This window comes from Athene cunicularia, assembly GCF_003259725.1.
Source record: "Athene cunicularia isolate RWA chromosome 2 unlocalized genomic scaffold, athCun1 chr2_part1, whole genome shotgun sequence".
Lineage (NCBI taxonomy): Eukaryota > Metazoa > Chordata > Aves > Strigiformes > Strigidae > Athene > Athene cunicularia.
Genome location: NW_020799095.1, coordinates 125,231,322 through 125,258,346, shown reverse-complemented (window position 1 = coordinate 125,258,346; position 27,025 = coordinate 125,231,322). Strand labels below are relative to the sequence as shown.

Genomic DNA, 27,025 nt, shown 5'->3' with positions numbered 1-27,025 from the left:
TTTTTTTTTTTCTTCTTACCTTGTGTTTGCTCCAAATGTATGGTTTCTTTTCAGTCTAGTGCTCTGCTCATATTTTAAGGAGACATCATCACCCTCTGTTGAAAAAACTTAAACTACCTCTTGGTGATTTATGACGGTTCTTTCAACTTTCGAAAGTCTTTCTCTGTTCAAAATATGAAACATAGCATGCTAGAGATTAGAAGAACTTTTAACTCGGAGTGACAGTGTTTATTAATACACATCTTATGATCCCATGCAGGTGCTTAGAAAAAGCCTTCAGAGGGGGGTTGTGCTTTCAACAGGGACCTTTTTGGTTTATGAAGCTCACAAGCTGATTTCTGGCTTTGCTGAGGTTCATGCAAGCTTCAAAGGTAATAATTTAAAATTCTGAAGTACATATGTTATTCTAATGTGAAACAACGTTTTTAGTGCCGAAGTTATATAGGGAAAATGTGTAATGCTTTTTATTTTCTCCATTAATTCTGCATGCAGTGCGTTACCATGACAGAATGCTTTTGAACTGGTTCAGGGTAGCCTTGTAGGAGTTCAGCAAGTGATTCTTTCAGATGTTACTGAAAGCAGACCTAGTAGGTCATCCTGTCTAGGGTATAACACATGCACAAAATGTATGGTACCTGACTTGTTGCAGAAGCTTTACATAACTTATTGAGAAAGATATGGTTCAGTTAAGAATGCAGACCAAACCTTAATCAATTTCTGGAAATGTTAGTTAGTTCAGATTTTTTGATATGAGCACTGTGTGATTCCTGTTTAATCTAGTTGAGCAACATTGAGATTGCATTTCAAACAAAATTGAGAAACGCCTGTATTTTTGTCACACTGACAAAGGGGAAGAAAAGCCTTGCTTTTACCTACGGGGGAAGAATAGCACAAGTGATAAAATGTTCTTTTCAAGTTCTGAATAAAGATAGTTTCACTGCTGGAAGAAAAATAACATCATTTTTTAAAGGGATATTGTTACAGACTAAGAACTTGTCTATCATGTGGTAAATTAAGGGTTTTTGAAAGTAAGCCTAACAGAGTGAAGAATGAGCCTAACTGAAATGTATTCTTACTGTGTAGATAAGATAGCAGTCAGTTCAGATAACCTGTTTCTCTGTGTCTCAGAGAGGAACATTTTAGATGTTTATGTTTATAGAAATAAAAATTCAGACATAGACTTTTGAACAGATAAGGAACGGTTTCATTTGCTATAATAGAAGGAGCTTCAGTAAATAAATTTAAGATAGCATTTAATAAGAAAATAAATATAAATTATAATAATAAAAATAAGAAAATTTCCCACGAGGAACTTGCATAACACTGCTTAGTTGCCTCTGGTCTTTTTTAGTGCTCTGACTTGAATCTGGCATTTACAGTACCAAGAAAAGCAATGTTAGTGGGCTTTCTATGCAAGATAAGTAGTAGATATGGTGAAAATAAAATAAATACCTGAAAAATACTATTAAATAAAAGGCTAGTAGTTTATGTGAAACACCTGCTGGGAAACGTCTTCAGAAGTTTGAGTTCTGAGCATTTAGTCATTAGATATGTTAATAGTGTTCAGGGAGTCTCAACAAATAAACGTAACAGTTCACTGCAGATAATACTGAAGATGTACCATGAAGCTAATATTGGGACACTAACATCCAAAGTCCATGTGGACTGTTACCTTTCAAATGTTGACAGAAGGCATTTAGAGATGGCAGGGTTAAAAATTATCTAGAATGCTTTCCTGATCTTCAGTGGTTTATATTCTAGGATCTCTTTAAGCTGAACATGAGCCTCTTATGTTTAGTAGCCTTCAGGGCTTTTTTTTACTCTATAAATAAAACTGTGTTCCTGTGAAACATGATTACCATATTCAGTAAATAACTTGGGCGAAAAAACGCTCTACCCCCCTTCATAAAATTTAATCATGTTTATAAGCTTATATTTTGACTTAGAAATTTGATCACAAACCCAGGAATAATACCAAAGAGACAGTAAGCATAGCTGCAAGTTCTGTAAGTCTTTAGACTAGGCTTTTGACTTAAAAGGTTATTTTTTCATAATTTAATATTGGCAGAAGGGTAAACAGAGTTTGTCCTTCCCCTGTACATATATAACTCAGTAGAGTTATCTACCTGGTTCCCTTTGGGTATTTTTCCTCCTAATTTCATCTGTTTTCATGCTAGAATCCTGTATTGTGTGGTGTTTGATATTTCCATTTCTGGAATGCTGTTTTATGTACTATAGACATATTGTATTTATTTATATATTATTATATTCAGCCAGTTGTGGAAATTGTACTCCCCCATCTCTTTGTGTTTTAAAGTATTTTCTAGAAAAATAATTGATGTTCATAAGAACAACGGGTACTTAGTTCATAAATTGATACTCTAGAAAGCCAGTTCTGATTTTCAAAATCATTTTTGCTTTTAGTATCTTGAACACGTAAGAGGTTTCAGTAGATTAACTGTAGTTTTTGGAGTCATGTTCGTGAAGATCTCAAGGACTTCAGTGAAAAAAACCTTTAAGCAATGTTTCATTTTGGCCTGTTCAGTAAGATAATGGGACCCACTCAATCTGCAGTCATATTCTGGCAAAACTATGGAACCATGCTGAGAATAAAGACTATTTTAAGCACTTTTTTAAAAATTTTTATTATTAGATTTAAATTTTGTACATATACTAATGAAGGGGGTTTATTACTCGGATCTCTACTGCACTTGCCCCTCATACTTTTACTACAGTTTTCACAAGGAAAACAAATTGCTTCTAGTCTGATGCATTGAGAAAGATTTTTGCATGTTAAATCCATTAAGCATCCAGAGCTCTGTTGCTGAAAGCGGTTGTGTAGTTTCATGAGAAGGCTGTATTAAGCATCCTTTCTCTTCCTATTTGTTCATTGTAAATGTAACTTACTCAATCCTACTGTGGGTGTAAACTGTTTGGAATGATGCCCTAAAAAGGAACTAGGCTTATTCTTTGTTTCAGCTAGGTTGTCTTGCTCTAAATGTTTTGTTTATACTATAATGTCCTAATTACATGTAATTTATTCTTCTGTTTCCACAATTTTAATTCCTTCTTAAGTGGAAGAAGTTATAGAGCAAGCAGACTACCTGTATGGGAGTGGAGAAACTGAAAAGCTGTATCAGCAGCTGCTTCAGCATAAAAATAGGTAATTAATTGCATCGAGACATTACCATGTCTTCTTTTCTGTGGTATTCTGTATCAGTTTTTCAACTAATGTTCTCATTGTGATATGCTGGAGGACCTTGCTTTCACCCTTATGTAAGCAGGTAAGAAAGACTCTTGATCTTTTTCCTCCTGATGAAAGAATGAATGAATGAAGAAAGGACTGGTAGCTGTTTAAGGTGACAGTTAACAGTCAGGTTTTCCAGTCCTGCAAAGAAGGGGTTTTTGCTTGTCGGTTTTGTTACTCTAATAATCCTTTAAAATATAATGCAAAAATTCATAATGTGTCTACGTGTTACTAAATAATCAAAGTACCCTGGAATTCAGGTACTGACAATTTTTGAGTCACTGTTTCATTTCTTTTTCATTGCTGAACAGCTGTTCTTTCTGTTTTCATTTGTTTCATGTTAGGATTTGAGTCTGAACAAAAAAAAGCTCCTTACACATGTAGTTCTGTCTTAACTGCACAAAGCATTATTGATAAGCGAACTGGGACAAGCTGTTTAAGGAAAAAGCAGAAAATGCATTGCAAACTGAAGAGTCCATTCCTTTGGAGGAGGCAAGGCATCTCACTCCTAGGACACTTCAGGAGGAAATCAACTATTCAGTTGTTTCCAATTCTTTTATTTGTTTGTTTTTTTCTTTAGTTGTTTTTTTGGTTTCTGTTCTTGCTAGGGGCACTAGTACAAAGCCTGGGAAGTTAAATGAAGGTCCTAGCCTGTAAGGGACACCATGTAATAAGCAACGCGTAAGCTTGCTACCAAGTGTGTAACGATACTAATTTTTCTGTGAGGAGTAAGGATTCCAGTAGTAGTACTTAACATTTTTGTGATTTACCTGAAAAACGAGTCTGCTAGTCTGTGTTACTGTGTCAATTAGATCAGTACTTATGTGCTGTGAGCAGTGACTTAGTTTTACTCCAGCTAAGAAAACTGGCTTTTATTAATACTCTTGAGTTTAGCAGTAACTTGTGTATGCTTTTTAATATTTTTGACTTCAGTATTCCTGGGGGGGGGGGTGTGCAGAGAAGGACATGGATGTTTTATAGCCAGAACTTACGAAAGACTTTCTGAACTTAAATTTAATATTATAGTCTCTATTAAAATAGTGAGCCAAAATTAAAAAGATAGTTAGCTAGAAGTATAGTAAAGTGCAAGCAGTGTTTTAAAACAATAGATTAACAAAGTAATAAAACTTAAAATCCCTTATCTTTGGTTATAACATACCATACACCATTTGATACAGTGATATAAATAAATATGTACATCTTCATGGGGTGGTGGTATAGCTAATCTATGGGGTTTTTTCACTGTTCTAGGAAGAATTTAATTAGGTACAACTGTAGGGAAAATAATGCGTAATATTTTAAATATTCCCAGTAAACATTAATATTAAATCAGTGGAATGCTGGAAAAAATAGCATGCAGCTAAGAACAAAGTAGGCTTTGTTTTCCTTCTGGTGTTTCAGTGGTACTGTTGGGTTGTTTTAAATATGCATCTTTTTTGAGAAAACAAAGCCATTTCCTACAGATTGTTTCACAGACCAGAATGGCCTAACGAAGGTTATCACTAGGCAGTTGGTAATGGAGAGCTTTCATTTGTTGTTTGTTACCTTGGGGTTGTACATAGCATAGAATGATAGATGATGCACTGTTGTCTTATCACCTACTTGAGATCCATATCAAAAGACTGGTTTAAGACCTTTGCTTGCTTTGTTTCCATTATTGCTTTAAAATGTTAGTGTTTCTGTTCATAACTAGTGATGACGCAGAGTTGTTATGGCGGCTGGCGCGGGCGTCGCGAGATCTAGCTCAGCTTAGTAGTACTTCTGCAGAGGAGAAAAGACAACTGGCGTATGAAGCCCTTGAGTATGCAAAAAAGGCACTTGAAAAAAATGAATCAAATTTTGCAGCGCACAAGGTGAGCCAAGCAAAATAACTGAAACCTTGTTCTTTGCTTTCTGTCGGTAGAAACCAGAATGAATGTCATTGTGCAGTTTCAGCAAGCTTCAGCATAATTTAACATTTCATTTGAGAATGAGTGAGATTTCTACTTCTCCCTAACTTTTCTGGAAGATCAGAGTTTAGACTTTTGCAGCTAAAAGGGAACAGGAACTGGTTAAATGTGTGCAGGTCCACAGAACGAGGTGACTGATCAGGCTGATTACAGCTGGTGTTAGCAGTTCATCCTCTTCTGATGTAGCCTTAAAAATGTTGTACATGCCCCACATGCAGCGTGTGGTTTGTGCACAATAGTAGCTCCATAGAGTTTCACTGGAAATACTTCAGGCTCTGGCTTCCTGCTCTCTTTTTTTATGGTGCTTCTCTCACAGACAGAGAGGTAACAGTATAGTCAATTGTGTTGGCATCTTGGATAAGAAGGGGACATGGATTCCCTTATGCATGCAGACCAGCAGGTTGCTCTGATGCTGCCTGAGCTGTTCATAGCAAATACTTTTTGCTTGTTGCCGTTAGGGGTGGTGGCAGCTGTTCTGTTATTTTATGTTTTTTTAAATTTCCTATTAATAGCTATATGCTCTATTAAATGTTTTATTTTTGTTCTTTGAATTACAGTGGTATGCAATTTGCCTCAGTGATGTTGGAGATTTTGAAGGAATTAAGACTAAAATTGGAAATGCCATTGTTATCAAAGAGCACTTCCAGGTAAACAGTTTTTTGCATATGACAGCATTAATGCATCCAGTATGTAGGTGCTATGACAGTTGTGAACTGTTTTTTGGCAAAAATTTGCAAATGTACTTCTGTTCAAATCTCCTGGTGACACTTTGGGTTATTGTGATAGTCCTGAATGCCCAGCAGCAAGGAGTACAAATTATCTCCTGCAGTAAACTACGTCGCTACAGAAGGGAGTCTTGAAGTAGCTGAAGCGCTTTTGACACCTCTTAGGACTAGACAAAGTGTAACTGTTGAGAATGTGCTGTTTAGAAATGGATGTGTGGCCATCCTTTTAACTGGGTTGTGTAGCAGTAAAGGACAAATACTGGAAAAGATTTTAGACTACTAAATTTAAATCACCAGAAATTATATCAAAATCTGAACACACCAAGTCTCATGTGAAATTCTTAATGACCTACTAAACAGAAGTGCTTAGAAATATGTCAATATCTTCAGGTTTTTGAGCCAATTTAGTTGTGCACTGAATAAATACTGTATTGCCTTGAAATTCTACACACTGTTAATCTGGTTTAATTAACAGTAGGATAACAAGTCTACTTTTTAAAATGTATTTTAATCCAAATGTGGCAAAACTGTTTACATCTTGTGTTGTTTTTTCCCCCTCACTAGAGAGCCATTGAACTGAATCCAAAAGATGCTACAACAATTCATCTTATAGGCATTTGGTAAGGTGTATTTTCAAACAAAAGTTAGCATGTGGCAAAGAAAAATGCCAGAATATATTATGTCTTACACAAATTGCAGAAATGCTTGGAATAATTCAGTGGCTTGTAATTAGTTGATGCAAACATGAAAACCAATTGAAAGGGTATAGGATATAGGGTATATGCCTTGAAAAAGTCTGGCTGTTATTTGTGATGCGGTTCAAAAAGATGAAAAGTAATTGTTTGTTCAATTTATTTGTTTTACTGTATGGAACTATTAAGAACTCATTTTGCAGATGTGTGTTTCCATAGCAGACATCAGAGATTGTGAGTAGTACTCATTTTGTTCTACTGGTGTGAATGGAGACAAAACTCACCCTGAATCTAGGCTGAATTTCAGCGATCGCTGCAACTTAATACAATCTGTGTATAGTGAAAAGCTATCAAAAGTGAGATGTGTTCTGAAAATACTTCTGTTATTATCTATCATGACACTGTATTTTAAAAGCTACATTTAAGTAAAGGCAGCTTATAAGTGCATATACATTCACAAAAATCTCTGAAATTGAATTTGCTGCTCAGCGAAATAGGTACAAAGAATAGCTATTACATAGCAGGGGAAGGGACTGGAAAGACAACTTCCCATACTAACCAGGGCATTCTGTGGAAGCAGTGTGGTTGAAAGTGTTATTTTATGTGTTAGTGAGAGATTCCAGACAGCATTTCTGGTTATTTGTCTGAAAGAAATCAAAGCTGCTACATCGTTTTACAGGAAATCTCTGCTGTGAGATCGATTGAAAATAAATAAAGCCAATGTATTTGTAGCTTTAAAAAAAAATACCGAAAACCACAGCCACCTTCTTTATGTTTTTTTTTTTCTGGACCCTTGAGTATCAGAGTAAACTAGAGTCTACTGCTCCAGAGTTTTTTATTAGTTTACAAACTTACTTTGTTTTTTCAGCATCCACCACTCGTTCCCACATGACCTAACAATTGCAATAGTCCAGATTTCTAAACAGAAGCATATGCTACCAACTGAATGAGCCTCAAGGTCAGTTTTAAGATAGGAAGCTTTTTCTGGAAAGTAAGACGTTTCTAAGGAAAGTTAGAAAGAATGATCAGAAATGTGAGATTATTACTTCTTTTGGCATACAAGTATCCCCATATTGTATATTTAAATATACTCATTACTGAAACCAAGAGCATCTTCATCTGAAACTGGGATTGGCTATTAGCCAATTCTTGAGTATTTTTCTCCTTTCTCTTTCTAGTCTATCCAAGATTGAACCTCTTTTGGCACTTCTGATAAGGCACATCTAATGGCAAAATTTGAACTCAGACTGTGTATTCCATGCTTTGCCTCACTCTCCTCTGTTCACTTTCATATTTGCATTTATTAATTTTTCACCTCCTCTAGAGTACTCTATTATACACAGTGAATATTTTTATACTCATTGTGGGAGGGTAATAAAGTGCACAGCATTATTTTACATTTACACCTGGAATGTTCTACGTATTTGAAATACTTAACAAATCTTTAATCCTTCCAGCATCTCTAAGGTAGGTGACTAATTATTTGTTATTTAGTAGATAGGAAAAACAGCATAGAATGGCCTAGCTTAGAACACAGTAGTTTGATTCTTGGGTTTATTTTTATTCTTGTAGATCAGCCTTTCAGGAATGTACTGCAGATCTGCTTTATATTAATAATTGAGAAAAACAAGGTAGTGTTGAGGTAAGACAATGACATTACTCAGTTGTGCACTTTATGCAAATATATTAGAACAATATCAAATACCCATAAATTGTAAAAATCATTCAAGCTCAAAAGCTGTTCCATGGTAAATAACTGTCTCCAGTTTTGTCTAATGTAATAGTTCCCAGTAAAAGACACACCAGAACTTAAACTTTAGCAGAGCTATGCGGCAACTTCAGGCATCTTGCTATTTTGTTGTGCAGTTGTAAGAACTTCATTATAGAACTTACAGTGTGGCTGGAGTTGTTGTGGCAGAAACAATTATCAAGTCCAAGATACAAGAATGTTACATGAAAGCAAGAGAAAAATGTGAAAGGTACATATAAACGTTTCCTTTTGCTCCAGGTGTTACTCCTTTGCTGAAATGCCATGGTACCAAAGAAAAATAGCTGCAACGCTATTTGCCACACCACCAACCTCCACATTTCAAGAGGTACAGTGTGAAAATGTTTTGCAGGTTATTATTGCCCCCGCAAGGCTGTTAATTGTACTAATTTTCCTGAAAAAGCTAACCTCTGCTTATGGAATAAGCACAGACTTGCAAGTTTCCAACTGTAATAAAATGAGAGTGTAACAGGAGAGTGAGGGACACTTAAAAACATAAAAATCTTTAGTTTTTTTCAGCTGTAGCACACACAGAATAGTGAAAATTTTTTCGTGTTGTTTATGCAGCAGAAAACAAAAAGCTGTATGTAACTTAGTTTGTATTTACTATTAGATTCTATTGCAGATAACTGTCTGTAGTAGTTCCAGTGCTGACAATCTGTGTTAGACCATGTTCTTTCTTGATAGAACTATTAGAAATTTTCCCTTTATGATAAATGCAAAAAGCAACCGCGTGCTTTGTTATTTAACATGAACAAATACCTTCTCATCCCCTGGCTACATATGGTGTGGTATTATGCAACTCGAAGTATTTTTGTTCATCTTTGCTATGAAAATTCCTGCTGTCATACACCCTAAACCATACTGCCCAGATGTAGTTCTTCTAGCATGTCTAACACAGGATGCATCTTATTTAAATACTTGTACATATATAGAAACTTCATCAGCTGGTAATAAGAGGGTTTGCTTCAGGTGGTAGAGTCTTTGTTTAGATCAACCAATAACTGGCCCACTATCTTTCCTTCTTTTCAGGGCTGGCAGGGGCTGGGGGGGCAGGAAGCACTAGAAAATAATTGTAGAAGGCTGCAATTTCATTTCTGATTAAAAAGAAATAAAACTTTTTAATGGAATGTCAAGCTTCTAAGTTTTGCTGAAAAACACTCTCACAAGAATACAAAGTGTCAGACAGGATTTCAAATACTGCAGAATCATGCTAGTCCCAGCATCAAGTTCTGTAGCACTTAAGGTGGCTGAAGAAGCAAAGTTGTTGCAGAACCTGTAGTTGAGCCATACTGGTAAGACTTCTGCAGTTTCAGTACAAAATGTGCTTTGTAGATATGTCCACACTTTAAGTTCTCTGACGGTATTTTCCTTCCAGCTGGTAATACCAGGAAGTGGTAGGAATAGACTGAAATTTCTGATGTGCAGGATCAGGAACTAGTTAGAAAATGTGTGTGGATTTCATAAAAGTTAATTCTCATGTAAGAGGGTACTAACTGGTAGTCTGTTGGAATTGGTTCTCCCTGAATTATTTGTCAACATTAATGACCTGAATCTTAAGATTTGATTCATCTATTAAATTTACACATGCAAACTGGCTGGGGGAAACTGCTGATATGCTGGATGGTAGAAATAAAATTCAAAATGATCTTGACAAGACTGGAAAAACACAATCCAGTTTGCTAGGGACAAATAGGAGGTACTGTACTTAGAGTGGAAGTGGCAGGGGAGTAGCTGGATGAGTACTAGTTCTGTTGAGATGTTGAATCTGATTGTACATTGAATGAGAACCATCAGTAGCATGCTGAATTAATAAAAGGAAGATCATGGCCAGGAAGTCCTTCTGCTATGTGAAACATGCATGTAAGGCTTTAGTTTGACTGCTGCTCAGTTTATTCTCCATTTTAAAGAAGACAACCTTGTCTTTTGCAGGCTCTTCATTACTTCCACATGGCAGAGGAAGGTAATCCATCTGGCTTTTTTGGATAGAGTAGTATCTTTTATGAATGCTGACTTGAAATAAACCTCTCGCTTTCGGTATTATCTTAATAGCGTATGATCTGCTGATAAACATATCAGCCTGTTGTGCTAGTCAGTAACTAGACTGTTACACTGGAATATTTCATCAGCAATACTCAAAGTATGTGACACGCTTCCTATCATAGCTTACAAATGTACCATGAGGGGTTTTTTTCAGTATTAAACTGCAATTTGTACCTTCATTAGTAACAAAGTACTCTTCCCCAAGGCATTCAGCTGGAATGCAGAGGGAAGAGCAAGCAAAAAGGATTTTTCTTTAGTTTTGCTAAATTTTCTTAAAGTTCAGAAGTCCTCTGTATTCTAAGTAGAACAACAGAGAAAGCATACTTTTTTATTATTTTAGAAGCTATTTGGATAGTGCCAAACTGGCAGTAAAACTGTCCACATGTAAAAGAAAATATGGACCTGTTATTTCTCAAGAGTGAAGCCATAAGGAAAACTTGACTAGCTGAAAGATAAAGGAAGACAAGGGAAGATAGTGTTTTATGAAAAATTTGTACAGTTACATCAGTGAAGGTAAAATTTCATTGTAGATCTTCCCCTGGGTGTCAAGTAATGCAGTTGTGAACTGGAGCGGTGGACTTAATCCCAGAATTTGCCTCTGAAACCCTCCATATGTTTTGAATCCTGACCTTAGATCCAGCAGCAAGAGAAAGCCTGTACTATAAGTATGAACAGTAGGCAAGACAAGTCTTTAAAAATGAGAGCCAAAGCATGCGTTATAAAATAAATCTCTCCTTAAAAAAAGTTAAATGTGGGTACAAATGTTTTCATGTTTTCTTCCTGTGCAGCAAAAGCTAAACTAATACCTGTATGTGCGTGGCCTGAAACTAGGAAATGTGTCCTTTGTTTCCTTGCTATACTTGCTAAGCTGATTGCATTGCCTGTTGCACCTTCTGCACCTTCTCTCCAGAAGAACACAGAATGTGCAAAGCAGTTATGTATTAAGCTCACTGCTTTGTTCCTTCTGAGAAATCTAGTTTCATTGAGTATATTAACTAACAAGCTGCTAGCTAATATAACTGTATATGAGACCAAAATCTAGCAGGTAAATGTTTTACATTGGCTTCATTCTGATCAAAAACCGAAATACATTAATCTTTTCCAAAATAAGTATTTAAAGGAGTGAAACTCTATCATGGTTTTGATACTATGCTGCTTGTTCTCATTTAAAGCTTTTTTCCTGTCTCTATACAGCTGACCCAAATTTCTACAGCAAAAATTTGCTCTTTTTGGGGAAGACGTACTTGAAGTTAAACAATAAAAAGATGGCTCTTCTGTGGTTAAGCAAAGCAAAGGAGTATCCTGCACATACAGAAGAGGACAAACAGGTAGGAAGTTAAGAAGTGTAATAGTACAATCCTATATTGTGACCAACATGTGACCAAGTTATTGTCATGGCAGTAGAATGTTTTATAAGGTAAATTCAGAGTAAGATGTAGTTCAGCACCTATAATCAGGGATCACATGCAGACACCAGAAAATTCTAGTATGTTGGTAACTGCCTCTGAACACAATGGTTGGAAATACTCTGTTTATAATAAAGAACTGTTTTTCTTTCTTCATGATGTTTTTGTAGTGCTAACAGCAATCCACTCTTAACTGTGTTGTTGAAGTTAAGGCAGGCATCTGAGCGAATCTGCCTCTATGTAAGCAGAGATTAACTTTTCATATGCCTAAAACTGGAAAGGTAGAAATCATATTTTGGAAGAGCTAAAAACCACATGTTCATGGAGGAATTAAAAAGCATGGATGTATCAAAAACTTGCTATATCCATAAAACTTAACATTGCAGTACTTTTCCAGGCCCCTAGGGAGAGATTCAGACAATCTGAATTGAGACAAATGGAAGCAGCAAATGGATCTGCTGCTTTGACAGCAGATCTCCAATCCTAGGTGACATGTGGCATTTAATTACCATTCTGAACTGCTCAGAAGGATCCTGGTTTGGATGGGTAGGCATTTGCTTCCTACCTATACACATACAGAGCACTTCCAGGAGGGGTAATTCATTAGACTTGTTCAGACCTAAAACTGCATTCAATTGCAGTTATCTTTCATAAACAATCCTATTAGCATCAGGACTAACAAAGCTTGATTTCCAGTTGATTTTTCTTCTGGTTGATTGGCTTCTAATTCATTTAGCATTAAGGTGCAGTGAAGGTGCTTTAACTGTTACAGAAAATCCAAATGGGTTGTGACATTCTGAATGTCCTAATTGTAAGAAACAGTTTGGTAGGATTTTGCACTTCACGCTTCAGAAGAAACACTACTGAGATTTCCTTCTATAGATTCTCTAGTAAGGCCTGAACTGCTTCTCCCAAAAGTGAGCTCCTTCAGTATATATTTCAGTAGAAACAGGAGTATGGGTTCCGTTCCTCCACTGCTTTGCAAAGTCTATAGGAATTTAATAGCCCAAAGGAGTAGTGGTCTCAGGTATGTATGAAATTAGTTGGTTCTGACCATTAGTAGTTGGACACACATGTGAAACGAGTGATCACAGAATCTTGCCTTTAGGAACCATGCAAAAGGAGTCAGTAGTGATTTCTGTGCAGTAGCCAGGTTGTTAAACTGCTTATCTGCTCCAGCTGTGATTGGCCTCCTGGTACAAACATCTATTTCCCCACCCCCGAGAGGGTGCAGAGCTGCTGGAACCCAGAGAGGTGGTATTATCTCCATTCTCTGGGTGAGTGCGTAAAACACAAAGTTCATTAGGAATGACTTGGTAGTCCAGTAAGAAGGAAACTGGCCTGTGCAAAGAAATTAGAATTCTTGTCTCTGAATTTGACAGAGGTGTAGGCATAAATAGGTTTTCTGAACATGTTACCTCTAAGTATCAGCAATATCTGGCTTATGTTGCCTGCACTGCTTGCTCTGTCAAGACCAGAAGTTTGTTGGGTTTTTCTTTTGTGTTTAATATAGATATTAGGTCATAATCAAATTTTATTAGACCTTATCCAGAATCTGTAGGCAAAGGGAGTCTCAAAAACAGTCTTCTCACACTGCCATAGTCACTGCCTGGAGCTTTGAAAACCCAAGGTTAGTTGCTTATGGTCAGATATTGGACAACTGACTACATGCTACTACTGGACTACAGCAAACCAAGAGTTAATCATCTGTAGTCAACACAAAAAAACTTACTACATCTAGTAAGAGAGTTACACTGATGGCACTGGCTTAAGTGGTTTTATACCCATTCATGTTTCAAGTGTTGAGCATCTTGAACTACAACATAAAATAACTAATCTTAGGAGGGTTCTGAATTTAGACAAATGTGGTGAAACGTTTGGGTGCTTGCAGGGTAAATTCTGCTAGAAGAGCTTATAACTGTCTGGCACTGCTTTGTTATAAATATATTTCTTTCTTTCAGGTACAGAAAGAAGCTTTGGAGTTGCTTAATTCTATATAACAGGAAACAAGATAATGGGAATTCAGTGCCTCGGGTTTGAGCAGCATAGGAAAAAGACCCCAAATCCTACTTCATTTATTGGAGCCGTTAATACAAGTATAGCCTAATTCTGCTATCTTCCTTTCATTTCAATTAAACTGTCAACTAGATGATCTGTTCCATTATTTGATTGTGTCTGTTGATTTACATGGGAATAAAGGGCTTCATGGAGAAGCAGGGTGTATATATTGGAGAGGAAAGGCAGGGACAGGGCTATTTTTATGTGCAGGTCTTTAAATATGTTTTTTACACTGTTCAGCTACAAGTTACATATAGGGAATAATAAGAAACATGACTAGCAGAACTTTAAGGAAAGGAGGTACAGGGCCATGACAATTTTAAACATGCAGTTTTCTCTAGAGTATTCTCCTGTGGGGTTCAACAGCCTTCAAGAGTAATATATGTTACTGTGTTAGATGCTCCTACAGATTTCTCATTAAGGCTGCACAAGCAATCTTAATTCCAATACACTTCAATGCTAGTGTTTGACTTCGCAAAAAGTGCTGTGGTTTAAAAAAAACAACCCTGAAGTAGGGAACACCTGTGAAAATGCTTTTATGGGTGATACCAGCATATGCAGTGAGCAGCTTTCTGTGAAATACGAATACTTGTTTGCACAGTGAGAGGCTGTGAATTCTGAGGATTTAGTGGCTGCACAATGCTTGCTGGACATATGCACTTACTCCCCTAGACATTGATGACAGGAGGAATGCATACTCCCAGTATTTGGAACTACAGCTTGGAAGCACCTAGACTTCTGTTTGTAGAACTAAAGTAAAACTTTCTTCTCATTCTTACTACTATTTTAGCAGGAACTTTAACCAGAAAAATATATAACCTATGTTAGATAGCCAGCATAGAAAATATTTACAGATTTTTCCAAATAACATATTCTGATTATGCAACAGAAAAAGAAGGCCAATAATGAAAAAATGTTAGGCAATCAAATATGCATGGTATTGCCAGTGGAAAATTTAACACTAGAACAAATTGACTATAAATACCTAGTGTTTCCTTTAACAGAAATGGATATTGAAATCTATAGGTGGAAGATGAAGGGAATAAATTGCTTAGACTAACAAACCAAACCAAGCCTGTGCCAAGGCAGTAGTGAAAACCCACATGGGAGGGACAATCTAGAGCTTTAATTCTAGCCTCAGATCACAAAAGTAGTTCAGAGATGTTTTTCTCCACTGTGGTAAAGTAATTCTTATTTTTCTATTAGTAGAGTATCAGAATGAAGTCTTCAGTATGTCACAGTGCCAGGGTGGATGACATGTAGTGTTTCAGAGAGATTCTTCAAATTTCCTGCACTCACACACTACAAAAAATGTTTGACATGCACAAAACTGCTTCTAGCAGCTTTGTGGCAGAGGCACCTCACTTCAGTGCCTTTTCTGCTGCTGAGAACAGAACCTGCACCAAGAGGAAGGCTGTCCAGGTACCAAGTAAAGATTGTTGAGTGCTTGCAGGAAGAAAGGGACAGAACCCATGAACTACACAGTAGCTCCTTCAAGTAATATTACCTCACTGATTCCCAGCCTTTGCTGCCTTTCCTCTTCACTATCTTCCCTCCCCCCAAGTACAGCTGAATTATGGGGAATCCAAAAAGAAAAAGTTACAGTATTGGGGAAATGCCCAGGAAGTCTTAAGTTAGCTGTACACGCGCACACACACACAGGTATACAAATTGTTTTTTCCTCTTTAAGAGCCATGCTTTCAGTCCTTTAAAACCAATTAATAGATCATATACATGTACAGAAGGCCAGTGGGTTTGGCTTTTTCCTTGCTTACTAACCCCCTTCCCCACAGGAAAAGCTACTGCAATTATGAGATAGCTAAAATTATTGAAACAATAAAGCAACTACATTCTTGGGATGTGCTGTCTTTTTTATTATTATTTTGTTCACTTACTCACAGATTCACAAAATTCAGCAGTTGGTAGTGGGTCAACGTCATTCATTAGTGCAAATTCATGAAGTTCAACTCTGACATTCAGCCCTCTTAATTGTCTTTTAGGCAAGCCACACGCTTCTGTTGCCCAGCCTCTGACGTTTGTTGTTTTTTATTTTTTAAAGCTTCCTCCATTCTAACCAGTATAAGTCATAATTTAAGTGGATTTGCACCTGAAGCTAATTTGATGCTATAGTCACAAAAATGGTTTTGCAGAAGATATTTGGTGTAGTATGAAAAACCTTCGAAGTGGTGGAAATTTCTGAAACTCTTACAGATGGTTCACGTAAGATAGCAGTCTGTTGGGCCCATTGCACTACCGGTGTTACCAAAGCTATGTACAGGTTAACAGCTCCACAGTAAGCTGTGCATATTGACTACAAAGCCTCCAGAGAATCCAATATGTAGAAAAATAAAATTTTGGCAGAATTCAGTTGCTGTATGGGAAAGATACATGAACAGATATAACTGTTTTTTCCTGCATGTACACTTTTAACAGTGCAATATGATATGTTACAGAAGTAGTTTTAATCATATCCTAAGAAATCATTTTCATGTGTGTACAAAATTCTGTATAAGTGAAATGTAATGGAATTTACAGTTAATATTTAAAGCATAATACAAATGGTAATTTTAAACATGTTTTGACTCTATAATAAGGAAGCACGGTTTGCTAAAAGTAGCATTTAATATAATTCACATGAATAAGGTGTTAAATTAAAAAAAAACAAAAACAAAAACCAAACCAACACACATCTTTGCAGTTCAGCAAATGCCCTCAATGCCAATAAAACTAATTTTAAAATGGCTTTATATTATTGTGCACTTAGGACAAACTTGACCTACATAAAAGAATTACAGGTTTTAGACGTACTTACTTAATTCAGGTACATCTGAATTTCTGTAAGAACTTAAGAGAAATGAGAGTATTTAACACTTAAGAACATTTTTACCTGTGCAAAGCTTACGTAACTTTCATTTTATTTGGGTTTGCTAGATCCAGTAACTGAAACTGAACATGAATATAGAAAGCAGCAAAGTTCACATTACCTTTTGTATACCCTTATAGCTGAGTTTACATTTATGTACTCTACAGAGTTGTGAAAAGGACATCACAGATTGAATAGGGAAGCAAACAACAACAACAAAAGAAACCTGTAAGACACCAGACCAAGGAGAGAATGTGTAATATTTTCTATTTTATTATTATTTTTTCTTTTAAGATTACCTAACATCCTCATGGTAATAACCCAAGGTAATATGTAAACAAATTTCAATGCTGCTCAAATTAATTAAAATATTCTGTTCAGCTCCTACAATGTCAGAACAGTGGCACCATTTCCTTTCAACATTAAATCACATTCATCTTATTTTACATGACTCTTGTGCAAGTAGTAAAGGCTTTATTCATGACCTTGGCTACATCAGTAGAGAGGGATATATCAGATATTTACGTATTTAAAAAAATTAAACTGACAGAACAACATATCCTGTCATCTCAAATACCAGCAGCATCTTTCTACATATTTAGGATACGTATGGCCTAAGCCTTTAACACCTTTTAGAACAGCCATGCAATGAAACAAACTTGGAGATGTTTCTTAAGAGAGAACACAGAGCAGTTTAAACATTTTTCTGAATAATAAAGCCAAGATAAAGCAAATCCAGGCCCTTTAAATGGCTGCAACTTTTCATACACTTAAAGCTCTATAAAACTAGAGCCTTTTAGTATATATATTTATATTTTTTATATATATTTTAAATAAGTCTCTTGTCTGCTTTCAAAATTTATGAGGGGTTTTTCTGGTCTTTTGGAAGGGCAATAAATAAAAGTAGAAAAGGCTGAACTGTTTTGCATATCTTTGTGGAAGAACGGAGAACAACTATACTTTGAGTTCCAGAAAGATCACTGTACAGAACAAAAAGCTTATATACAATTAAGTGTGCAATTTTAGTTGGCTGGGCCTTTTATTATGCAGTATCTCCTTTCTGACTAGAAGCCGCTTCTACTCTTGACCAAATCCCTCTGTTTCTTCAATGGCAAAGAGCAGCTTCTCTTTTAGTTGTTCATAGCTTTTATACGGTGGCAAATCCAAACGATTAAAACTGAGCAGAAGAAAACAAAATTTTGTTAAGTTTATCTAAATCCCATGTAGAACACTACAGAACTCGACTGCTACAGTAGAAGTTTAAAAAGTTCTGATCTAACAATAAGAAATGAAATAGCAATCACTGCAATCTCACTTCCTTGACATTTCTATGAGCAGTAAAACCAGACCGTTTGAGAGGAATACTTAAAGAAACAGGAAGCTGTTACCATATCAAAGGAAGAACAGAACCTTTAAAGACTGAAGACAGCCCAAGATACAGAGAATTACACAGAAAAGGAAATGTTCACCATGAAGTTTAAAATCATCCTGATTTGATGCACCTCCAAATTCCAGAAACAGCATGAAAAAGCTTGATTTTTCTCCTTCCTATACAGGCCTCGATTTATTTCCCACTAAACTTTGCCCTAAAAGGCTTCTGCCAAAATTTTGTTTCGTTCTGTGTCTTCTCTAAAAGTATCTTAGACAAAGGGGGATGTTTAACTCTTGTAATCATCACTTGAAAAAACAGCACCGGTGGAGAAAATGGTAAGGATTCCCTGAAGTCGTTTAAAAGTAATGATGAATATTATTGTCACGCTATTGCCAAAGGAAGGTGTGTCCACTTTGCACACAGTATATACAGGAAACTCATCTCTGTACCTGTTGCACCGGTTTGGCATAGGAATGCCAAGCCAAAAATAGTCTGAAGCCTGGCAGGAAAAAGTATCCACATTATTGGGTAAGCATCCTTGTTTTGAATGTTTGCTGTGATTTCTTCCATGCTACTTTTTCTCATGACTATACATTTATAATGTTCCTGGATAGTAAGTATATCTAATAACTCTATATACCTTAATACCAACATGACTTTTGTTCAGTTAATACTCTCTAAAATAATTGTGTAACCAGCTCTCAGTTTATGCAATAAGGACGGTATCACACTTCTGACAGATCTGATACTGACGAGCTGTACAGTACAGCAGCAAAGTTTAAGAACAGGGCAACTAGAAATGTTCAATACTGGCATGTCAGATCAATTAAAGAAGGTGAAGATGGAGATAGAGAACTGATTCAAATTAGATTTCATTCGATTTGGTCAATGCAAGGTCAGAAGAGAGAACCTCTAAAGGTACAGAAAGTTTACAAGTAACAACTCACCAAGTGTGACTTCTTGGTAACCAGGTTTCCTTACCAACTTTTTCAATGCAGAATTTCTGAGGACCATTACTTCCTAGAAAATAAGATTTAAAAAGTGTAATCTGTTCCTTTAAAGTAGCACACGTAAAATATAAGTGACATAAGACACAACTCAGATATGGCAAACAGAGCTCATCAGGTGCTACTTAATGTTACATGTATAGGAACATTCTCATAGAAATGAGCTAATTTCCTAATAATTTATAAATGTATTTATGGGATTTCTGATATAAAAAGCCCTTCTAGATCCAAGCTGATGTACATGAAATTCCTTCTGTCTCTACACTTGCAGCACGGTGCAGTTGCAAAAGGAACAGTTACCTGTATAAAAGTTTTGGTGACCTTTTACTTACCCATAAGTTCAGCAAATCCACCCAGTGGTAATCTGCAAGTGCCAGTGACAAACTGTAGAAGTCGCATGCGAACCTCGTTGTCTGTTTCTTTTACAAACTAGGCACAGAAATTCAAATTACTTAATAAAAATCTTTAACATAGCTGGAGAAAAACAAAAACCCCACAAGATTGTGAAAGTCATCTAATTCCATTTGAAAAGACACCACCTTGACAACAGTCTACCTTTCTTGATTTCAGGAAAATTGTGTCAAGGAAGAAGACAGTGATATCAAATTATATGCACTGTTGACTGTTAAAATGTGAAGGCTGGGAACAGCAAATAGTAATCTTTATCCTACATTAACACATAAATCAAGCCAATGCTTGATGAAGACTATCACCATGTTGATTAAACACAGCCATAGCCTAGCCACAAGCTCTGGTCAAGACTGAAGCATTCCTGGCATGTGGAAGTCTCAGTGACAGAAAACACCATCCACAGCAGCTGCATCACTTTGTAAGGAAATTCACTGGATAAGGGAAGAGGAAGAAGAGAGAGTAGAGATGGAGAACATCTCTGTAAGAGAGTGGGCATTGATACAACTATAATTTTGACTCAGAAAAACCTGGATAACAAAATGAATATTTTTGTTCTATAAATGCTGAAATCATAAGCAAGTTACTTGAACTTCTGGATAAGATTCTTTCAGTAACAAGTTTCTTAAAAAGAGACCATATCATCAGTCCTTACATTATTCTGACAATATAAATAAGATAGAAAATAATTGATTTGCATCATTTTCTTATAGGAACTTTGTCAAAAGCATCTCTACAATGGTGATTTATCACAAGACAGAAACTGCCTAGCTATGACTTCTCTTCATGGAGATTCACAGAAACTGGGAGCCAGTAGGAGTTTTTTTCCTGAAAATAATTCTTAGCCAACTTCATTAAAATGAGTTATTATCAGTCAGTGCTTGACTGACACAGTTAATATGACAATAATCATTTATAATATGTGGCACTGCAGATGTACTACGTATAAGAACATTTAGAAGGTAGATCACTGCTAAGAATACAAAAAACTCTATCACTGGATAATCAATAAGAAAAACAAGATATAGAAAAAGTATTCATGAGTCAGGCATCCAGATGTAATGCGGGTATCTATCTGCCACTTGCCACACTCAGGTATGCTCCCTAAGAACCAGTAATCCTCTTTTCCTTCTCTTGAAAAGAAAAAAGAAAGGAAGCAGTGAGAACCTTCATTCAGATGGCATCCCTCTACTCCACATGTCATTTGTGTTACAAACAAAACAAAATCTAAAGAAATCAGAAATTTTACTGATCAACATACCTGCCAGAACCATATAATCTGCTTGCTATTCCTTGTATAATGACGATAGACAGTGTTCCTCTGCCAGTCTGCTAAATCAACTTCTTGCATACCACAGAGCATAACCTAGAAAAGAGAATGATTACCTGACAATATACATGTATATACACCTGAATTGAGAGTTAATTTTGTATCTTGTATGAGACACAGTAACAAAAATAGAAGTTCTTGCTCCCAAAAAAGGACTCATTATTTTTTCATTTTACTCCACAGTTAGATTTTCTTTTATCCCAAGTTTACAGAACTCCTCCAAAATTGTTTATGTATTTAAGTGGTTTAAAAGCCTGCATACAAGAAACTTAGTTTCTTCCAACTAGTAATTCAATAATAAAAGATACTATCTTCCCCATAAAAGGATATTTTATATTAAAGAGGATATTTCATCTCCCATTAAAACCTTGCCTCATATTCCAAGATGATGATTATTATTATTGCTGCTACTGCTATTACTAGTAAAGATGAAACACACTGCAAAGTATAGGTCTGCGTACTCATTACAAGAGGCAATAAAAGCTGGAAGTGCTAAACGCAAAGCCTAGAAATCTGAACAGTAAATAATATAGATCAAAGTCCTTTATTAGGAAAGACTCCCATTTAACTTAAGCTTTCAGAACACTGCTCATTATATACAGGGAACCTTGGCAGGTCTCACAGAAATAAACAAACATGGCACTACAGAGCCTCTTGTCCCTGCTGATAGGTCAGGCTGATTGTTAAGTAAATATGGTACATGCAAGTGATTCCTGTTACCAGCCCTTGGGTTACATATCAAGGATCTGCAAAATTCAGTTGCAGATCTTGATGGTTCATCCAACTTTCTGTTCTTAAGTGTAATAACCTTAGAACCTATCCCTAGACTATGCATTGAAACTAAGGGATTACTATACACCAGTATCAATTCTGTACCATCTGTTACAAGGTAATGCTACCCCTCTACCACAGAGGAAAAAGTTTTCCATGGCTAATAGATCCCTCTGTGATCTCATAGTCTGATCCTTTCATAGAAACTTGCAAAAGTTTCTATGAAATTATTTCTTAATTTCTATGAAATTATTTTAATACTGAGGATGGAATCTAAAATTCCCATCCACTGACCACCACAAAACACCAATTCAGTAGATACTGGCTTTCATCATAATTTACTCGTACTGCTCCTATTAAATTCTCCATGCTCCAGAAGGTATCACATGCAGCATGCCATAGATGAGAGATTCAAGATGACCTATCCATTTAATTATCCCATATGTATTACCTTTGCAAAAGGTAAAAATGTTTAACAGAAAACCTTACCTCCAGCTCCTTTTCATCAAAATAGTGTAGCCACTGTAGAGGAACAACTTCATTAAAACCATCAAGAAAAGCTTTGGTTTGTTCTCTAACTCCCCGAGAAAATCGCCACTCAGCCATTAGCCTGGGATGGAAAAAAAACATAAACATCAATTTGAACTCAATATGAAGAAGTTCAAACATGCATGTGTGTGTTCCCATGAGGTAATGCTTCCTCCAATTTTACTTTCCTACACTGTATGATTCCATAGACTATAAGGGACTTACTATACTATCACAAATTTCCAAACTCAGCCAACAGGAAAAGTAGTAAGATGTACTTAATTACCATTTCAGTTTAAAAAAATGTATTTATTATTATTATTATTAACCTTTCACTAATGAAAATTCAGAAGCCTTTTCATAAAAATAATGCTACTTGGGCATTATGATTTTGTTATGGCAAAATCTGCTTTAGTTTGAAAACTAATTTAGTTTGGGGAAGAGCAAAGAGAGGAATAGGAGAGATCAAAATGTACCAAGAGATCAAGTGTACCAAGATACCATTTTAATAATAGTCCCAATAATTACATAGTAATAGAAAAACATAAAAAGAAAAATCACATACTGTAAGCAATATATGAGCAAGACTAGAGCAACAAAAGAAATATGGAACATTTTTTTCAACTTCTACACCTTCCTACCCAATATATTCTTCTTTGTTCTCCTCGGTTACCAAGATATTTGAACCTCCTGATTTCAGCTCATGTGAGGTTACTTTTCCCAAGAGTTCCATATCCACACAAAAGTACATTTCCAAGTTACACTCTTCGATGTTATTATCCCTGAATAAAAAGAAAAAAAGAAAAGTGTATGAATTCTATATAAACAAAAAAATCATAAAACATCATACACATAAAAATAAATCTACAAACCTTATCCAGATTAGGGAGTTGTAAAATTCCGTATCAATAGATTCTAGGTCCTTAATAGTAAGTTTTTTGCTCAGCATTCGTTTGTAGAAAGGCAGAGAGAAACCAGTGTCAATAAATTTCCCATGAAATAATGCCTGTTGAACAGAAAGATGTCTGTTTAGTGTTTATGGAACTACTGAATTATTGAAGTATTTCTGGACTTGAATTCTTTTTTCCCTTTCTCCTTCAAATAATAAAAAGCACCAAGTAGCAGTAGCAGCTTGGTATTTAAAAAGAATAAAACATTACATTAAATGGGAAGGAAAAAAAAATGATTAATCAACAAAATTTATCCAAGCATATGCTATCATTACAATTTAGAAATTATTTGATAAAAAAAAGCTTCTCATAAAAGCATGAAGTCTATGAAAAGAGAAAATTACTAAGTTGCCTCTTTATTAAGTGGATAGGTATATGCACCATGTGTTATTTGATCCTACTTGATCATAGTATTTGATCCTACTTGAGTACTACTGCCATTATTTACTGTATACATACATCCTGCAAAATCATCCCTTACACAATGCTACCGCAGCTCATAAAAACCAGTTTAAAAATGCAATCACAAACTGCTTTGCAAAGAGCTTTGGAAATCACATCCTTTATAAGTGAGTAACGGAACTGATAAATAAGATTCTCCCTTCTACTGCAAAAAAATTAAATTTAAAAAAAAAAAAAAAAAAAACCAAAACAACAACATGGTCACACTTGTCTCACCACACTTGCACCAAGAGTGTAAACTAATTTCTAGTACTGAAGCACAGCATTACACACACACAAATGTTAACCTCTGTATTGACTCACTGCATCTGGGAACTCACAGAGCACAGCTATACCTATGAAAACATTTTTTTTCCCCCCCTCATCCTTACCAGGCCATTACTAAAATAGCTCTTTAAAAAAATCACCCTAAACATAGGCCAGTATGGCATTCATTGCTTGTCTTTCCTTATAGCTGAAATTCTATGAACAGAAGAGCAAATGTAACAGCCCATTTCCTCTAGAAAAAGGCAAGGCTCTACCTTGTTTCACACCTTCTAATTTCCCCCCTAAGGCCTAGTCCAGTATGCATTTTCTTCTGCTTTAGGAGAGCTTAAAGAGATTCTCTCATAGACCCTCATTTATTTATTTTTAAACTAGTCTATACTTCTCACGGGAGAGCAAGCTGAGAGAAACAGAAAAAATATAATGTGAAGTGCAACACTGAGCCATACAATTTCCTGCTTTTTGACAAAGTATCTTAAATCATTTCATTTAATGTCTATGATAATCAGCAAAATATAAAAGTTGCCTCAGCCAACTTCATTTAACAGCTTTTTGTTACAGAGTAAAGATGTTTATTCTTTATGTTTAACTCCATTTCAGACAAAAACAACTGTGGTTATTTCAGTACTTAAAACAAAAGAGGCCACAACTATTTCAGAACTGTGAGGTAAGAAACTACAACTGCACTTAAAAAGCCTATCTAGACTACTTAAAATGATTCCCACTTATATTATTGCCAGAGCTGTTTTAAGCCACTAGAGGGTATCCCAGGAAGTACTGCAGAAAGTACCATCCATTATAAACCATGAATATATTCAAACCTTGCAAATGACCACATTAGGAACCATTATACAGGTCTCTCTCTCCCCCCGTCCTTAAGAGAATTTAAAATAAAAATGCAAAAATACTTCTGGAAATAAAATTCTTTTAATTACATTAAATACTTGAAGTTCTCTTCTATGATCTTTACTTTTATGAAAAAGTTCTCCTAAAGTTAATATTTCAATTATGGATTTGTCTTACGCACAAGATTAAAAATCACCAACTAAAAGAAACAGAATTTGGCTCTAGCACCTAACTGACCTTATCACATCTTCCTGCTAAATGGCATTATAGCTTGCTGAGGGTTCTAAAAGAAAGAAAAACATAGGCAGCCTATTAAAAGTGTTAACCCACTTTTTTCATGACAGCATAGAAATGAGGAATTTGGCCGTAAAATCCTTGAAATCAGAGATGTTATCATCAAAACTGTACAAACTTGTTTCTCAAGAAGCATCTATAAGAAAAGCAAAACCAAGAAAGCCCCCAAACCTCACCTATTTTACGTCTGAAAGTATTCTTCCATTTATGTTACACCTTGCTTGCATTCATTCTTATATCAGACAAAAAGCCTAAGCAACAAGAGAAGACATCAGTCCCTACAATCTGAAAATGCACTTTTATCTACTCTTTTTGGTTTCAGTATTCACCATATTCAAGGATGTTGCTGAGGGCTACCTGTAGACATCATGATGATTTTGTGGAAAGATGACTGTATCACTACATGGAAGGAAAGAAATGTGACAGAGTCTACTACAGAAAACTGACTCAGTGATACCAGAAGAAGAAATGATACAACATGCCTCATCAGCTTGTAGTCTAAGAGAAACCTGATGGCAGAGAATCAGCTCCCTGCCAGCTTCTGCTGTCCTCAGTATCTGACCTTTTTATGCAGGTACGTACATTTAAATTAAGGCTCAGTGTACTCCGCAAAACATTTCTAACTCATCTTTTTTCCAATACAGACAAATACAAGTCTAACTGAGGAGCCTTTTTTGGAAAATGCTAGTCACATTTTTCAGAGCATCAGTATTCAGACACTCAATCAAACAGCAGTTTGCATTAAGTATACACATCCAATTGATAAAAATAAAATATTATATTGAATGTCACATTATCTTTCATCACTATCCCAGGAAACATGAGTAAGATATTTAACTCTCAGGGAATTCTTTTGCTCAATAACCTTACATGCCTTAATCTTCCATTTCTAGGAGATTAATATAACCTTTAATAACTGTAAAAACAAATACTGTTCAGGAATAAATGTATAGCTACAGCAAATAATAAAACCTTAAAAATCTAACCTACCATGGCAATAAAGCGCCCAATGAAACAGAAATATGAAAGATGGTCAGGATTGATTGTTGATGCTGGATTTATCTGCAGGCAATAGTTGCTCTTGCCAGCATATTCAAATAGGCAGTACATAGGGTTCAGTACTTCATGGGAAAGCAAGAAAAACCATTCTCTAAGGAAAAAAAACATGTATACACATAAAAACCATCAAATACAGATGTTTATCACCATTCCCCTTAGGTAACTAGCAAAATGGTCAAAATATATGCAAACTTAAAAAATAATATAAACAGTGTTGTATTAAAATCACAGAATAAAATATGGCATTATATACTTCTTAAATATAAAAAAATTCATTATTAGAAACGATAATGTTAGAAAGTCATGGTTTCCAAAGTTTAGAAATGATTGTTAAGATTGTCACCTCAAACACAATCTCATAGCACAGGTTTTAACTGCATATTAGTAAGATTTTTGCCTACAGAGTCCTTGCCTCAACCAGGATAAATACTGTGTACTTCTCATGCCTGCTTTACTGCATACAATTCAAATCTTTAGTCAAAAAAATTACAGATTATTCCATGGACTGTGCTTATTATAAACAACATAGGTAAAACAAAAGAAAAAAAAAAAAAAAAAACACACAACACACAGCACATCTTATTTGCTTTCCCAATCTGACAGCAGAACACACACACTGAGTTACTGTGGTTTAACGAATTACCAGGCATCAGTTAAGCCCACAGGACACGATAACGTGATTTCTTGAGGTTTAACTAATACATTTTATTCACCACTTCCATAGTTTCCAACTCCTCAAATAATAGTAGAATCTGTTATTTCAATGTTAGGATAGCTGATTTTTAGAATATTTGTTGCTTTATAGTATTTGTATATAATCAAAGCCCTCAGAAGCAATTCATATATACTCAAAAGTTTTTCTATCAGGCCCTAAATGCTTGGAACTGAACAACCAGGCTTACGGAAAAGCCACAAAAAAAAGGGTAAAAGTCTATCCTATAACAACTGCAGGGGCTGAATTCCATCCTGGCTGCCTTCCAGCT

The 27,025-nt window shown here is 35.6% G+C and overlaps 2 protein-coding genes across 7 annotated transcripts in view; one reads left to right on the top strand and one right to left on the bottom strand.

Moving 5' to 3' along the window:
- Positions 1–54: 54 nt before the first annotated feature.
- On the top strand, positions 55–25,557 carry RMDN1 (regulator of microtubule dynamics 1). 4 transcript variants are annotated; one of them, XM_026843054.1, is made up of 9 exons: positions 55–371; positions 3,076–3,163; positions 4,941–5,100; positions 5,754–5,843; positions 6,486–6,541; positions 8,622–8,709; positions 10,314–10,344; positions 11,619–11,752; positions 25,226–25,557. In XM_026843054.1, exons 1-9 carry the CDS (start codon positions 254–256, stop codon positions 25,331–25,333), a joined length of 873 nt encoding a protein of 290 aa, XP_026698855.1. In that variant the 5' UTR covers positions 55–253; the 3' UTR covers positions 25,334–25,557. The 4 variants fall into 4 exon arrangements, with proteins under 4 accessions (XP_026698855.1, XP_026698858.1, XP_026698857.1 ...); XM_026843057.1 differs by lacking the exon at positions 25,226–25,557 and adding an exon at positions 15,095–16,667 and having other exon boundaries at positions 56–371; XM_026843056.1 differs by lacking the exon at positions 25,226–25,557 and adding an exon at positions 13,792–14,412 and having other exon boundaries at positions 57–371.
- The window catches only part of WWP1 (WW domain containing E3 ubiquitin protein ligase 1), a 36,351-nt gene continuing 25,895 nt past the window's right edge, over positions 16,570–27,025 (bottom strand). For all 3 annotated transcript variants that reach the window (XM_026843051.1, XM_026843052.1, XM_026843053.1), the window contains 8 exons: positions 25,974–26,133; positions 23,040–23,173; positions 22,809–22,949; positions 22,129–22,249; positions 20,800–20,904; positions 19,463–19,559; positions 19,071–19,143; positions 16,570–17,928 (listed from right to left, as the gene is read on the bottom strand). In XM_026843051.1, coding sequence (XP_026698852.1) covers positions 17,829–17,928; positions 19,071–19,143; positions 19,463–19,559; positions 20,800–20,904; positions 22,129–22,249; positions 22,809–22,949; positions 23,040–23,173; positions 25,974–26,133 — 931 coding nt within the window. In that variant the 3' untranslated portion in view covers positions 16,570–17,828. The remainder of the gene's footprint in view (positions 17,929–19,070; positions 19,144–19,462; positions 19,560–20,799; positions 20,905–22,128; positions 22,250–22,808; positions 22,950–23,039; positions 23,174–25,973; positions 26,134–27,025) is intronic.

Excerpts from the sequence above, each read along its gene's own strand:
- RMDN1 (XM_026843054.1), top strand. The coding sequence starts at position 254 with ATGCAGGTGCTTAGAAAAAGCCTTCAGAGGGGGGTTGTGCTTTCAACA. Across the intron at positions 5,844-6,485 it reads TTATCAAAGAGCACTTCCAG|AGAGCCATTGAACTGAATCC; the intron begins GTAAACAGTTTT and ends CCCCCTCACTAG. Across the intron at positions 11,753-25,225 it reads ATACAGAAGAGGACAAACAG|ACAAAAAGCCTAAGCAACAA; the intron begins GTAGGAAGTTAA and ends TTCTTATATCAG.